We start from the raw sequence: 14,427 nt of genomic DNA, 5'->3' as shown, positions 1-14,427 counted from the left end.
CACAACAAAACAGCACCTGTATAGACGATGCTGATCTTTAAATCCAAATCACCGCACTCCTGTCTCTGACACATAACCTCAGCGCATTTGTACGCGCTACATTAGTCCTTTTGATAAGGCAGGACTTCTTTGGCAGAATATTTTTATTTAGCAGAGAAAGATATAAATGAGATGCTTAACACAATATAAAACTGAGCAGGAAGATAACTTACTCCAAAACAGAATTACAGTAATAATAAAACTTCAAAACTGCTACTGACCTTGTCATAATGTGTGCAGGTATTTCCAGAGACGAGAGCAAATCAGGATGATGACTTTAACACAACATCCCTTGCAGCGATGCTCACTTAAGCTATTAAATCCTCAACTGTTAGCAGCCACCCACCCCTGCTCCAGCAAGAGCAGCTCTTCCAGCAGCCACTGGATGTGATGTCTTTTGGCTTGCCGGCTGCTGCTCGGTCTGAATTAACTACGAACATTTTAGCCTTGACAGTGATTTTCATCTCCACGTCCCATTACAGCGAAATCCAAGCCTCTGGTTCAGCGAGGATCTGGGGATGGGGGTGGGCAGGGCGGCCGTCTCTCTGGGCTGAGCTCAGAGATTAATTCCTGAACAGCACCAGATGGCTACAGCTAACCTCTACCAGCTTCAGCTTTTGCCATTTTGATTTCTGAGCACTGTCACAGAGCAAACAAAAAAATGGGACAGGGCCGATATGCTGAACATTTAAAGCCAATTCCCCTAAACACTTGAAAACTCACGAGTGTTGATTACCCCACGGACGCTTTGGCGGCTGCTTTACAGAGTCACGTTACTTCTGAGTCTCTGTTACAGACTCACGTATCTTCTGTTGCTTTGGAAATCTTCTGATTAGTAAATCAAACTACAGCCAACTCAAGGGAGCCTTGAGTGATTTCAAAGGGTGATGGATCTGTCCTACATTGCGCTTTCCACTTGGATGGGTAAGAATAAATATTCAATCCTATAGAAATCTTTAAGATACTAAAAAATAATTCCCATCCCAAACCAGGATGAAAAAGTTCTTTAATAAAAAAAAAATACATATTTTTATATCAGCTCAAGTCAGACAAAATGCTTCATGAAATGAAAAATCCTTCTCTAATTAGCTGACACTTCAAAACAAGGTTTAATTTGTTTAAAAAAGTTAAAGATTGGGTTCGTTCATGTCATTCATTCTTTAAAAGATAAAGACATGGACCGAGGTCTGTCTCCACGAGGGAAGTTGTTTGCCCTCCTGCCCACACGCCCTCAGCCCATATGGCCACACAGTCAGGATCTGCCCAGAACCCATCAAAGGAGGGTTCTACAGCAGAGCAGAGCCTGTGATCGATTCCACCTTGTTCTCAGACTGAGGCAAAACTCACATGGCTCAACCAACTCTGCTACAGAAAGTCCCTGGCAGGATTCAGAAATGGCAGAACTACTCATAAACCCCGCTGTGAGAAGACAAGGAGAGGAAGTTATGGTAAACCCAACCGAGAGATAACAGGACGGTTTTTCTGGGAAACTCACTCCGAGCAGATGCTGGATCCACGCTGCATTCCCATGCCAGAACCAGGCCATGTCCCTCTGACCCTCATTAATATCTCTTCACAACAAGGGAGCCGTGCCAGCTTCTCAGGACAGTGGGAACCCTCCGCACACTTCTTCTGCCTAATTTCTGTGGTTCCATTTTGCCCAAAACATTCATTATTTCAGCTAATTAAAGGAGTGGCTCTACACTCAGATCTGCCTGCCAAGGCAGTGGAAGAGATGATGCATTGAGCACAAAACCACTCGCATCTATAGCAGAGCTTATAATCAATGCTCACCGCCCCAATTATAACTCCACAAGAGACCTGAAACACAGAGGAATGCTTCAAAGATAAACCAGTACTGAAGAGATCTTTTTCACCATCACTGCATAATCTGAACTATTTTTAAATTGTTTACATGCCAGTACCACGCACGCTGATCTGCATTAAGCATTTTCCAGCAAGCATACAGGATCTTGTAAAGGGCGTGCTGACAATTTTAGGTACAGCCACGCAAAGTGACCAATTATCACCAGAGTCAGTGGAAATCTTCTATTTAGAAATGCCCTGAACCTGCAAGGAAAAAGCGTTTGCTAATGCAAACCTGGAAGGAAAATATGAAGTCCCGAATGGAGAAATACGCTGGACTCCTGCCTTTTTAAGGGGCTCCAGAACTGAATTACGAAAACCAGACTCCTCCAGAGGCTTTAACTCACACTTACACAACCCTTTCACCATCCTCCAGGATAATTCTCCAGGGGGAAGAGAGGACAGAAAATTCTCAAACACAGGTAACACTGAAATTCAGCAGTCTTCAGAACCACAGGTGCCTTGAACGTGTGAAGCTCTCTGTCTGTCTGCCTATTGTAGCCAGCACTCAGCTCTACCAAATCTGAGCGGGCTCCTACCTTTGTGTGTGCATCTCCCAGAGTCCCAGGGGTCTGGAAATTATTTGTATTGTCCAAGAACTTCAAATGAAACCAAGCTGATTATTCCTGTTTTGCTGAAGTACAAAAGAGGCTACACAAAGCCAGGAGAGAGCTCAAAGAAACGCGTGCTGGATCATCAGAGCAAACCCTCCACGCCAGCAGTGGTGCAAGGCTGGGAAGCACATGGGAGCTTTGGGGTCACTAATGAGACCTGCAGCTATCCAGGGAAAAGGAGTAAGGGCTCCTACACGTGACAGCCCGGGACGTGCCTCTGCTTGCGTGCTCTACAGGAGGACAGCTCTACCTTAGACCTTTCTCACAGGCTCTTTTAGAAGTGCATGTATTGCTTCCACTGTCCTGGGCTGCCCTGATGGAAGACGGGCAGCAGGACTGCGATCCTCACCGCGGAGTCAGAGCGGAGGCAGCTCATCTGCACTGTGACTGGGCTCCTCTTCCTCAAACCTGGGATCTGGGGGCTGCAGCCAGCCTCTTGTGTTCTGATAAACCCTCACAAATCCCCACCTGGCCATGCATACCGGCACACAAGTATCATGGCTCCCCACGCCATCTCCAGCTTCACCCTCTCTGTTTAAAAAGCTCCTTCAGCTGCAGTAAGTAACACCAAGACAACCTCCACATCCTGAATGAATGGCAGCTGACAGCAAACACGGGGCTGCTGCCTGCTCCTCCTCCTCCCGTCTCTCCTCCTTCTGACTCTCCACCAAGCAGCTGGGTAGCGAGCTCAAGCAGGCAGCCCTTGGCTAACCCTGTCATCCCCACCTTGCCAGCACAATGAACTGGGCTGTTCTTGGTGACACGGATGGTTTTACACCTCCCCTGAGTCCAGGCGTCAGGCCTAAGCAACTCCACATGCACATGTTCACCTCTTTTGCTGTGTAGGAGCACTCAGAGCATCAGTGGTCACAACACATTTTCAGAAGTCAGATCGTCTCATGGAGGCACCACCACCAAGGCAGACATACCGTTGGTCTTCGGGCAGGGAAAGGATGGGATGGGGCTCGCCTCCAGCAAGCACAGGGCAAAAGCTGGTCTCGCAGTGAAGGGGGATGCCCCGCATCCCTCCCCGCCCTCTTCAGGTGGCAAAGCATCAGCAAGGATCCCTGAGAACACTGATGCTCTTAATTTCCACCCCCAAGGGAAACATAACTGAAGGAACCAAGAGAGCTCCAAATGGCCAGAGAGCCAATTGCTGTATTGAAAATACAAGTGACTCAGCTCTAAGTGAAAGTTTCTATTTCTGTCTTTTGGCCTCAGTGATTTGGTTCCAATCCTACGGCTTGACTCATTCAGAAATATGCTTTTGCATGCAAGGCCAGCTATGCCACTCTTGCTTTCCAAATTTCAAACTGGAAGATATACACTAGGCATGCAGAAGCACAACCACACTTTTGGATTTTCTTCATGTTTGTTTCCAGGCATGGCTGGAAAGGGAGGACTGTTACATGATGAAAGGTGTCTCCAGTGAGACCATTCCCATCCAACTGAATCAAATGTTACAGCCACAAAACCAAACCAAGACTGGATTTCATTTGAAACTTCATAAAATAAAATTTCATGGCCAACTTTGGTTTCTTTTGAAACTTTTCCTTTTCCCTAATGTTCAAGCTTCCATCAGAAGGAAGAAAAGTCCATGCATCAATGTTTGCTCTCTTTCAAATACATAATTTGCTCAGTGTTCTTTTTTTAAAAAAATGTTATTAATAATTCACACTGAGGAAGCACCAAGTCACGGCCAACCTGCTTCTGCTACGTTCTCCTTAGACATGTATTTATCCAACTTGTCTGAGTTGAGAAAAGCAGCTCTGAAGCTTATGTTTCACTTTAATAACACACGTAAACACCCTCCTAAATGGAAAAAACATTTACAACACTCCAACCCAGCTGCTGGTTAAAAATAATAGCACAGAAGCAGCCAACGTCTGTCTCTCCAGCCTCATGAAACTCCATGGACGCTATCGGGAAAGACAAGCGCCAGTGGGGCTTTTGGACAAAGCTGATGAGAGTGGTAGGATGAAGCAGCAAGCCCAGTTCTCCATCCTTCCATCACATGATGGGGCTCCTGGGTGTCTGCTGTCACCTGTGCGGCCACCAGTGTCCCTCCTCCCTTCTGCAGGGAGTAGAGCAGGTCTCTTACAGAACCTGCACACAGCAGATTTTGGAAAGACTGGCCAAAGAGGAGGAAAAGAGGGAAAGCATCATTAAAAAGACATGTACAATACTTTGCACAACTCCAGTTTACCATGTTCAACTAAGATTAAGACAATCTGGAAGGGATGGAGACAAGGATTCGAAGAAATGGACAGTCTAATTACAAGACCTCAGATGAAAAGAGTTTGTCTTGGGAAACTGAAAGCTGGACAGGGATGGGAGCACTGTCTATAAATACACCCAGACGGAGGCACCAGGGAGGGAGAAGAGCTATTTATGTGCAGGGTATGAATACCTTTGGGGTGCCAATTAGGAGAAAACTTAAAATGTTGGAGAAATGAGGCTTTGGAACAGTATTCTAGAAAAAGCAGATGCAACAAACAAGTCAACTCATTTAAAACAGGCCCTGTATAAGGTTCAGGAGTGTGACACCAGGACAGTGACCCACACGCTCCTTGCAGTCCTATAGCCTGGGCTCCCACCTGACGTGAATGCAGAAGTTAACCCAGTAACCAAGCACTAACGGTCATAACACATGAGGTAAAAACAGCTTCACAGATTACTCTGAGGGAAGTTTGTGGAAAGAGTTGACAAGAGCATGAGAGGAAAGAGATGAATATGATAGTCTGGGAAAGAAAAAACAAAACAACGAAGAAAGTGAGGCTCTACTCCAGCTTCTACTGAACTCAATGCGAGCACTTCCACCAGTCCCCATGCAGATACTCTGAGATGTCGGTTTCCAGGATGGAACATCTCAGAGGGAAGATGACCTTAACAGCTGTGTCTGGAGCAGAAGGGAAAGCCTGATGAAAAGCCCTCTGCTGTCAGCCAAGCCAGTGCTGGTTCTGAATCAGGCTGCCTAGCAATATGCTGCCAAAGCTTTAATAGGGGCTACCAAAAAAAAAAAAAATCTTCCTGCACCTGGGATAGAACCTACAAGGGCAGAAGTGCTTGCACTGGCAGAGAGGGGGAGTGGAGAGATATTTCTCTTCTGACTTCCTGTGTCTGGTAATACCAGCATTCATTTCAGCGGTGGGAGGATGAGGGCTCTGCCTGGGAGACTGCTATGCTCAGATGAAGGTACATGCTATGAACACTGCAGCCCACAGCACGATTACTTAGATTGTTGCTCCACAGCAGAGACAGCAAAACTAGGCAAGGCACATTTCACCCCCTTCCCACCAGCCTATGGTGAACTCTGATCCATTGCATCTGAGAACTTGGTCCAACCTGTGCAAACGATTTTGATTTGACGGCTTTTAATCCTACCCTGCCAAGGTGTGAAAGGTCCAAGGTTCAAACCATCGGAGAACTGTGACCATGATTACAAGCCCGCTTAAGGAGCTAGACTTTTTGTTTTTTCAAGCTACATATGAGAGCTGAAAAGGGATCCTGTCCATTAGTGTTAAAAAAAAAAAAAAGAACGTTCCTGTTTGATGCAAAAATAAAAGCATTTTCAAAGGCTCTTTGATGTGCAAGACAGAAAGACATGCAGCAGATTCTGGAGGAGGTCTTGTCTTCAGCAATTACTAGCACTCTTGTTGAATCTTATTCCCCAGGCAGAATTTTTATGTGGAGAAGATAATCACACTGCAGAGCGTATCAGCTCTAAACCTTGTGGCTTTTCAATTAAGCAGCAATAAACTCTGGTTGAAATACTCCTTAACCAAGACAGGAATAAAACAAACAACCCCAAAACCAACGAACTGCAGGTGAAGCAGTTCCAAAGACAACACTTTCAAAAGATTTCATTTTGAGCTCTGCTAGGGCAGCCACGCCAGTTTTCCAAGCGATATTCTCATCATTAAAACAAGCAGTGATGTAATTTCCACAGCGACCACAAACATACCAAGAATATTTTGAGCTAAATTTATCCAGACTTCTTGTTTGAATCACTGCTTTGGGTTTTATTTTTCCATGATTTTGAACTATGCACGGAAAAGGAGTTGTGAACGGCCTGGGACTGAGCTTTCCCGAGCAGTATCTGAAAGGCCAGCGTTTGGGAGCCACATATTGACTATCAGAAATGAAATCAAGCTGTTCCTCCAGCTCCCAACCCCAGGTCACCGCTCCTTTCACCCTTTGCCTTCCTCCTGCCCTTCCTGTAGCAGACTGACCCTTTCCCTCACCCTTGTGTGACACAACACGGGGTTTGTCTTTGCCCCTCTGACCTTTCTGAAGGTTTAGGGCCTTCCCTTATGCTTAAAGACTTCTAAGTCCTCCCTTAAAGCAAAAGCAAGGCACAAATCCAAAGCATGGACCTGCTCCTGTTGTGAAGCAAGCAGCAGCTTACATAAAAGGGCTGCTGCTGCGGTGATACATAATCATGCAAATAAGCAATTGCTGACCCACTAACAAGCACACAGACTTGGATTAAGGAAAGGAATTAAGTATCAGCCTGACTTGATGTAAAATCTGAAAGAGACCCTATTAAAAGACAGACTTCACCGATACAGCAAACTGGGAGCCGAACGGTACAAGATCCATTCCCCACACCCTCCCCGGCAATGCAAATGCTTCCTCCCAGTTAGCTGCCTCTGCCAAGCCCTGGCAGCCCCTTTATCGATCAGAGAAATGAAAAACAAACAAGCCGCAGACTTCCTGCAGTAAGGATCCCTGAAGATCTGATCCCCAGCCTGGCAGGTCAGTGTGAAGACTTTAATGGCTGTTAGATAAGGCCCCCTTAGGCTTTGGAGAGGATTAAAAAAAATAAACTCATAGCACTGTCTTCAATGCAAGAATAAAATTGCCTGTGACATCACTGACAAAACAATAAATCAATACAGGCCTGGCAAAGACTGAGGTGGTATGAATGTTATCAATTGCTTTTCCCCGCTGAAAGGAGGACACCGGTTCTATGACCGCAGTGTCAACTCTCACCTGAGAGCTACCTCAGCATCACCCAGGAGTAACGTCCTTAAGGAGCCCTGTGTACAGGATCTAAGGGCAAAGGGTTTTCTGTACTACCTTATCACCTCACCTTTGTCTTTTTCAAGGCCTCTTGATAGAGCTGTCAGAAATCACATTTTAATGTAATACACCAAAAATACATTTTAACGGAAAGGTAGAAAAATAAAGCTGTAGGACAGCAGACAATACCAGACACAACTCACATATAGGTCAGTGTTTTAGTGCTCTCTGTAAATCAAACCAGCTCTCAGGTTGGACTCTCAGCTCAATTAGTTTCCCAAGGTCTGCACCGCTCTGCTGGCACTCCCAGCAGATCTGCCCTCCTTGCTACAGCCCTCAAGTTCAAGAGCAGGCTGACTTTGATGGTATTTATCAGGAAGAAACTGGTTCTGCCACTTCTAAGACCTAAGTGTTCCTCTGTATCTCCCTTACCCCAGAGGGACACAGCACCCACAAGCCAAACTCCCACTTTCCACGTGCCCAAGAAGATGTTTTCAAAGGCAAATCATTATTCCAGACGTCTCTGCTTCAAAATGTAAGGGAGAGCTTCTGAGGGTATGTCTGAGGAACAGGGCTTACTACCCAAACTCTGAAAATCGGTTCAGAGTGTCTTAAATTAGGCACTTAATTGTAAATGCTCCAGCCTGCGCTGCCCTGTTTGGAAATCCAGGCTCAGTTCAGTGAGACAGTGCCACACGCAGCTCTGCTACAGTCTGCAGAGGAGAGCAGGCTTAACCACACACGTCTTCTGCTGCAGACCAGCCTTCCGCATTCGCTTTTGGCTCCATGTGAGACTGCACCACTTCTGTATGCACCGGGTATTTAAATAGGTTTAAAAATACGAGCCTATTACTGCTTTAGTGTACTTCCTATTCCTGCTTAGCATCTCCTACTTCTCCTTCTGCAAAGCGTTATGCAGTAAGACTAATACACAGAAGACACCTGGTTTATTTTCTGCCCCCACACCCCCTTTTTTTTTCTTTTGTGCTTGCAGGATTTTTCATTCGCTGTTTGGACTCAGATTAACTCTCAGCTTAAGGAGCGGGATGAAAATCAGAAAACCTTCAAGGCTCATTTAGTCTGATTATACAGAACTTCAAGCAATCTATGCACTTTGCAGGTCTCTAGTGCTCTGCGTGCTCAGATCACCTCCCAGATGCTCTCCTCGTCCTTCTCACCACCACGCTGTCGCAGCAGACTTGGGGTAATGTTACTACAGGGTAATGTGCAGATGGAAAAAGCAGGACAGAGGCTGCAAGCACTTTTTCCCTGTTAAACAGCACAACGTGCCCCAAGACCTACCTGCTGGCCCTAGCCCCATGGCCCAGCTGACGACAAGATTTCACAAAGAACAAAGCGATACCAGCGGTGCTGCCAGCACCAATTTTCCCTTCCTCTTCTATTTAGCAGGAAGGATTTATAAGCAAAAATATTCACACCACCAAACACAAGTTCCACCCCTTCACATTTAAGGCAACAAAATCAACTGGGCAGAACTACGAGGAAACGACAGCAAAGACCTCATCTGGAAGCCATGCACGTGCACACCCAGGAGCGGGTGAGCGTTGCCTGCTTTTATCACTATAAAGAAGTCAGGTTCTTCCTGTAGATTTTCATTTTTTAAGTGGGTTTCATACAGCCAGAACAACAGCCTGGCCAGCTCTGGTTATTCAGTAAGAACAAACTGGAGAGCAAGGGCAGAGCCTGCAGGAGTTTCCACCCCTCCACCTACAGTCCCATCTCAAGCTGCCAGCCTATGACAAAGGCCTCAACCACGTTTACCAACGTCCTGTCCTCACACAAACAGGGCAGCGATGCTGGATGCACTGAGCGATGCCCCAGGAGAATAAGCTGTCTCATTTGCTATGACCTCGAGTCGTCACCATTCAACCCGCTGTGAAACTTCCCATATGAAATTGCACCGGCTCCTGAGCAGTCCCTATTAGTAAAATGACTTTTCACTCTTCCAGTGTCACTGTTCTGACTGGCACTGGAGACTGTCCTACGTTTCAGGAAGCGACGGTGCAGGCTGCAGCTTTCCCTCTGAGTCAGGACTGAGCTGAGCCACAGCCCAGATGCGGTTGCAAAGGTCATTACCACCATGGGTAGCTTCTTTCTGATAAAATATAAAGCCCTGTGAGCTGCAGGGGCACAACAGCACTTCTGCAGCAGAGCTTTAGGAGCCTCTGGTCCACTCCAAATGCCAGCTCAGGACATTATATTCTGGTTACTTGTTTGCTCCCTCATGTTAATATTCAGGTCTCTTCTCTGGCCATACAGCACATGTCTATCTGTGCTTCCCTGGACAGCTGAAAGACACCACCTTAAAACAGATTTAGCTCAAAGGAAGTTGTGAGGGTTCATTTAGTTAATATCTGTAAAGCTCCTATAAAATTTCCATTGGCATCGTTGTCCCTAATGATGCAATATTATATACATTACCACATAACGCCCCTTTCCAACACTCATTTCCAGATTTAGCAGGAGAGAAGAGACACCCTCCGGCGTGTTTGAAAGATAATCCAATTCCACCTCCGAGACACGCACCAGTGGCGTACGAACACTCTGCCACTTTGAATAAAATTCCCAGTATGAGAGCAATAAGCTCTTTAACAAAAGTACCCTCATATTTCAGGAGACAACAGCTTTTTTTTTTTTTCTACAGCTTTGCTGAACTGTCTCCTAGAAACTCGTAAGAGAATTAAATCCTAGCTGTGAAATTTCATAAGATTCAAAAGAAACCAAGCAGCCCACAGAAAGGAGGTGAATCTCTATTTTGTTCTAGGCATTGGTACAGTGAGATCTTCGGGCTTCCACTGTACTTCCTACAGGATTCGTATTATGTCACCTCCATTATCATACGTAGAGCTTTTTATCCAAATCTAAAAAAACCCCAAACCCGTGCTTCACGAGAGACTGCAGCCACCCTCGTAGCTCAGCTTGCTTTCTTTCTTTTAATTAGGGCAAGACGAACAAATCTAGGAGAGGGGAAGGAGGGCTTGAGGAGGCAAGGGGGATACTGACTGCGCCTGAAATGGAGCATTTATTCTGCGTTCCTGCGACAAATCCTCTCTGTGGACTGGCAAGTGCTCGCCAGCATCACTGAGAAGCCCAGCACCATCCCCAGTGGGCAGAGAGGGTCCAGTTCTGGAATACAGCTCGCCCGCTCTCAGGGTAAGCGAGCATCCTGCTGGGATACAGGCAAGATCACTGCCGCAGCCAAGAGGGACAGCAGAGGAGACATGAGCAGTGAGGTGAGCTCTTGCGTCGTGAGTTACATTTACTAACTCGATTCAGTGATGTGGTGAACCTATTCTCTGGCCAAATGTAAAGCTGTCAGGAGAAAAAAGCCCTAAAAGTCTTAAGACTTTCCAGTGATCAAGCAGCGGGTGCACACGGCACCCGCTGGAAGGTGCCTCCAGCACTGTGCCAGCCACAATGCCGCGCTGATCCAATTGACCCATCTCGGAGCCATCAGCATTCCCATGCTGTTTGCTAAACCCCTCGCACCCACACGCCTGTCCTTCCTGCCTGAAAAAAAGACTCCAAGCTCCGCGAGCACTAATGAGGTTGCCGGCATTAAAGAAATTCTCTGTGATCTCAGCCCACTTCCCAGTGGCTCCCACTGAATGGAAGCAGGAGGCTGCATGTAGATTGTTTACGTGCATTTATTAACAATAGGTTCAAGTGTGAAGGCTGAGTGAGTCACCAAGTTCCTGTGTTCAAGCTGTGTAACAGGATCCAAATGCAGAACAAGGACCAGCTAACTCAGGGAGGGGACCAGCCAGCTAATGACAATTATTCTTGGCAGGACTCAAACAATCCCGAAATATAAATGAGTTTAAACATGCACATTAAGAGTAAATCCATCAAGGCAGTCCTGGACCTTCAGCTTTCCTACGATCCCTTTGCCAGGCTTCCAACACCATTATTCAAATAAAACAAGCCAGACATGTAAGTATACAACAGTAATACCAGTAAGATTTACATCCTTCCAGTTAACCAGTTTAACTGAATATATTTTTCTAACAGAAACACTCAATAAAGTTCTCAGAAGAAAACCCAAACTCACAGTGGAGAAAATACACCTTTTTCAGTCCTCACTTCATTATTCACTCAAACTAATCTGCTTATTTACTGCATCTTTAACCAGTGAGAAAAAACTTGTCAAACCACTATTGCTGAACAAAAATTTGGCAATTCTTATTCCTTGCGAATCATTAGTGCAGATTAAAATTCTTCTCATGTTTTATAGCATGGTATTCAAGTGGAGATAATTTCTTCCAGAGAGAAACTCAGAAGACAGAATTTAAGAATTTTGAGAATACTCAGTAACTCAATGCTGCTGCTTATTGTAGAAAGATAAAATGCTAATTAACAAAAGCAAAAACCAACAGAACATCAGTATCACAGAACATCAGTATCACAGAACAAGCAGAATACATACGGAGAAAGGAAAGAGTTCCCAGAGCTCCCTGTGACGCTGCTGAGAAATGTCTCGGAACAAGATAAGGTGGTCTCTGAATAAACTATCAGCTTTTGCTTCATAGTTGCTGATAAAATCCAAATTAAGGCTGCAAAAACATGAGCTTCTACTGAAGCCTGCTTACTCACTATAGAGCGTCAAACACACCTTCATCCCACACTTCAAACGCAGATGCTGCCTCTTAATGAACCGCTTGTTGCAAGGAGGGAACACCGTTATACAATAACCAGAAGGCTATTTCTTGCTGCAGAAACATAACGGGGTTTTGACTCAGAGAAATGCAGCACTGCCTCGAGCCGAGGGTTTCAGCAATAAAAAACTCCCCCAAATAATTTGGCTGTTCAGAAAAAATAAATGTAAGAGGAGGCAACCTGAAGCATCATGTCCCTTCGGAAAGGGACCTTTGGGTTTATTACGTTATATAAGGGCAGACCTTCTCATCCAGCCCGACAGTAAATCATTGCCAGCCACTGAATCAAATCCGACAGTGAAACTGGAGCAGGTTAGTATCTGTTCAGCCTGAGAAACGACACTCTGATCTCAGCAGCTTTCATACCCTGAACACACGCTGCACCGGTGGCTGGGAACAGAGCTGCATTCACCCGCTGAGAAAGCACAGATCTTGTAAAACAGCTTTAGGAACCGGCAAGACGTAGTACATATATCAACTAATTCCACAGGCCTGTGGAGAAAATGGGTCTTCAGAGGAATGTTGTTCTCAACACCTGAGTAGTTCTATGTCATGCTCCTTGGAAGTAAAATCCCTTGCTCCATACTGTGTATTTTCAAAGATAAGGGCTCAAATCACTCCCAGATCTTTCACGTATTTAAATTTCATCGAAACTCAGTGGCAGCTGCGTTCTCTTAAAACCTTTCGCTCCCCATCTGAACAGGAAAGAAAAGAAACCCTCCTCTTTACCATTTTGTGGATCCATGTTGCTCTCTCTGCAAACGGCGGATTCCTCCGTTCCCACACACCAGTACATTCTGGGTCGCCGTTGTGAAGATCCAACAGACAAACTTTCTGCAGCACTTAAGACGGAAGAGTGTTGTCGAAGCTGAATGACCTCCGCCAAGTGAACGCGGGAGCAGAGCGTCTGCTAGGAAGGGCCATCCCAAAGAAACATCATTTATTCTGTTTAAAAATAAACAGCAAAACAATTTTATCGTTCTACATAGAAATTGCACGACACTTATTCCTCTGCACTGACACAGCTGTCTAATAGTACTTTGCAGAAATGCACTTTCCATCCTACAAATACAATTATTTTCAGAATACCTTTGTTACGAGCATAATGTGAACTAACAGAGGAGACTAACAATGTCTCCACTATAGAAAGATCATGTTCCCGATTTTTCTCCGCCAAAGACGCTCAGTCTCTGGGCAGAGGGGGTGGGAGGTGGCCAGGGGTCACAGCTGCAGTTTCAGATTCTCCCCGAGCTCGTGTAAAGACAGAGCATTGAAACCATGCAGTGCAGCTGGAAAAATCCAAACGGCAACCTCAAAACCTTTCCCACCCGCAAAGAAGACTGTGGCTCTTGTAAGACTCCACTGTGAGAAACTGAAAAACACTGATGTGGTTACTGAGACCATCCCTTGCAGAAAAGAAAAGAGGGCTGAGAGAATCACAGCAGCTCCTCTCCTCTTTTCCCAGTTTCTCCAGAGCACTCCAGTACCCCGGAAGCATCTCACTTCTTCAAATACGTTCAGGGAGGCAAATCAGGCCCTTAGTGGCTTGCAAAGGTTGGTCTCTTCTGAACCGCCTTGCCTTAACAGCCAGAGGACAACTGCACAGCTCGCTCTCCCGAGGCATTTCCAACTCCTTGTCTCTCCTCTGATTTTCTTTTTTAATGCCACTTCCACAGAGGTTAAAAGCTACGGGTGAATTTGCAACATGTGCCCAACCATCATCTCATTTTGTGGTTTCAGTTTCAGCCAGTGAACGGCTCTCAGATGTAACATGCTGCCCCTCACCTTTGACCCTCACCGGTTTTTCTCATGTCTGGTATGTGATGCTGAAGTTTTGATCGAAGGCTCTAACTCAGGAGAATATGCAACCCGCCTCTCTCTTGGGCCAAGATTATCCCGAACTTTCAGAGCTGGCTTCCTGAGTTGGGATCAAAGGCCAAGGAGAATATAAAAATACACTTGATCCATCACTGCTCTCCTGGAAGTGTTGTGCTCCACCCTTGTTACGAAGGGTTTTAACCACCAGCCAGCAATGCTAAAAATCCCTGCATGCTACATCAGTTGTTTCTAGGCAAATATTTGCCTTTTCGGTGCACTTACAGCAAAACTCAGCTTCTGATGACCCCTACTTTGTGGTGCCTGGCAGCAGGAACCAAAACTCACCCTTGGTGCTGTGCATGCTCCTGCGCCCTGCACTGGGGCACCGT

At 45.9% G+C, this 14,427-nt stretch overlaps 1 protein-coding gene across 1 annotated transcript in view; it reads right to left on the bottom strand.

Annotated features, from left to right (window-relative positions):
* LRRK1 (leucine-rich repeat kinase 1) overlaps positions 1–13,016 on the bottom strand; it is a 74,045-nt gene extending 61,029 nt beyond the window's left edge. Inside the window, exon 1 of the mRNA XM_010140781.1 lies at positions 12,950–13,016. Coding sequence (XP_010139083.1) covers positions 12,950–13,016 — 67 coding nt within the window. The remainder of the gene's footprint in view (positions 1–12,949) is intronic.
* Between the last annotated feature and the right edge of the window lie 1,411 nt (positions 13,017–14,427).

Source organism: Buceros rhinoceros, unplaced genomic scaffold, assembly GCF_000710305.1.
Source record: "Buceros rhinoceros silvestris isolate BGI_N320 unplaced genomic scaffold, ASM71030v1 scaffold20047, whole genome shotgun sequence".
Classification (NCBI taxonomy): Eukaryota; Metazoa; Chordata; class Aves; order Bucerotiformes; family Bucerotidae; genus Buceros; species Buceros rhinoceros.
The sequence above is the reverse complement of the archived record's forward strand: the minus strand, read 5'-3'. Positions and strand labels throughout refer to the sequence as shown.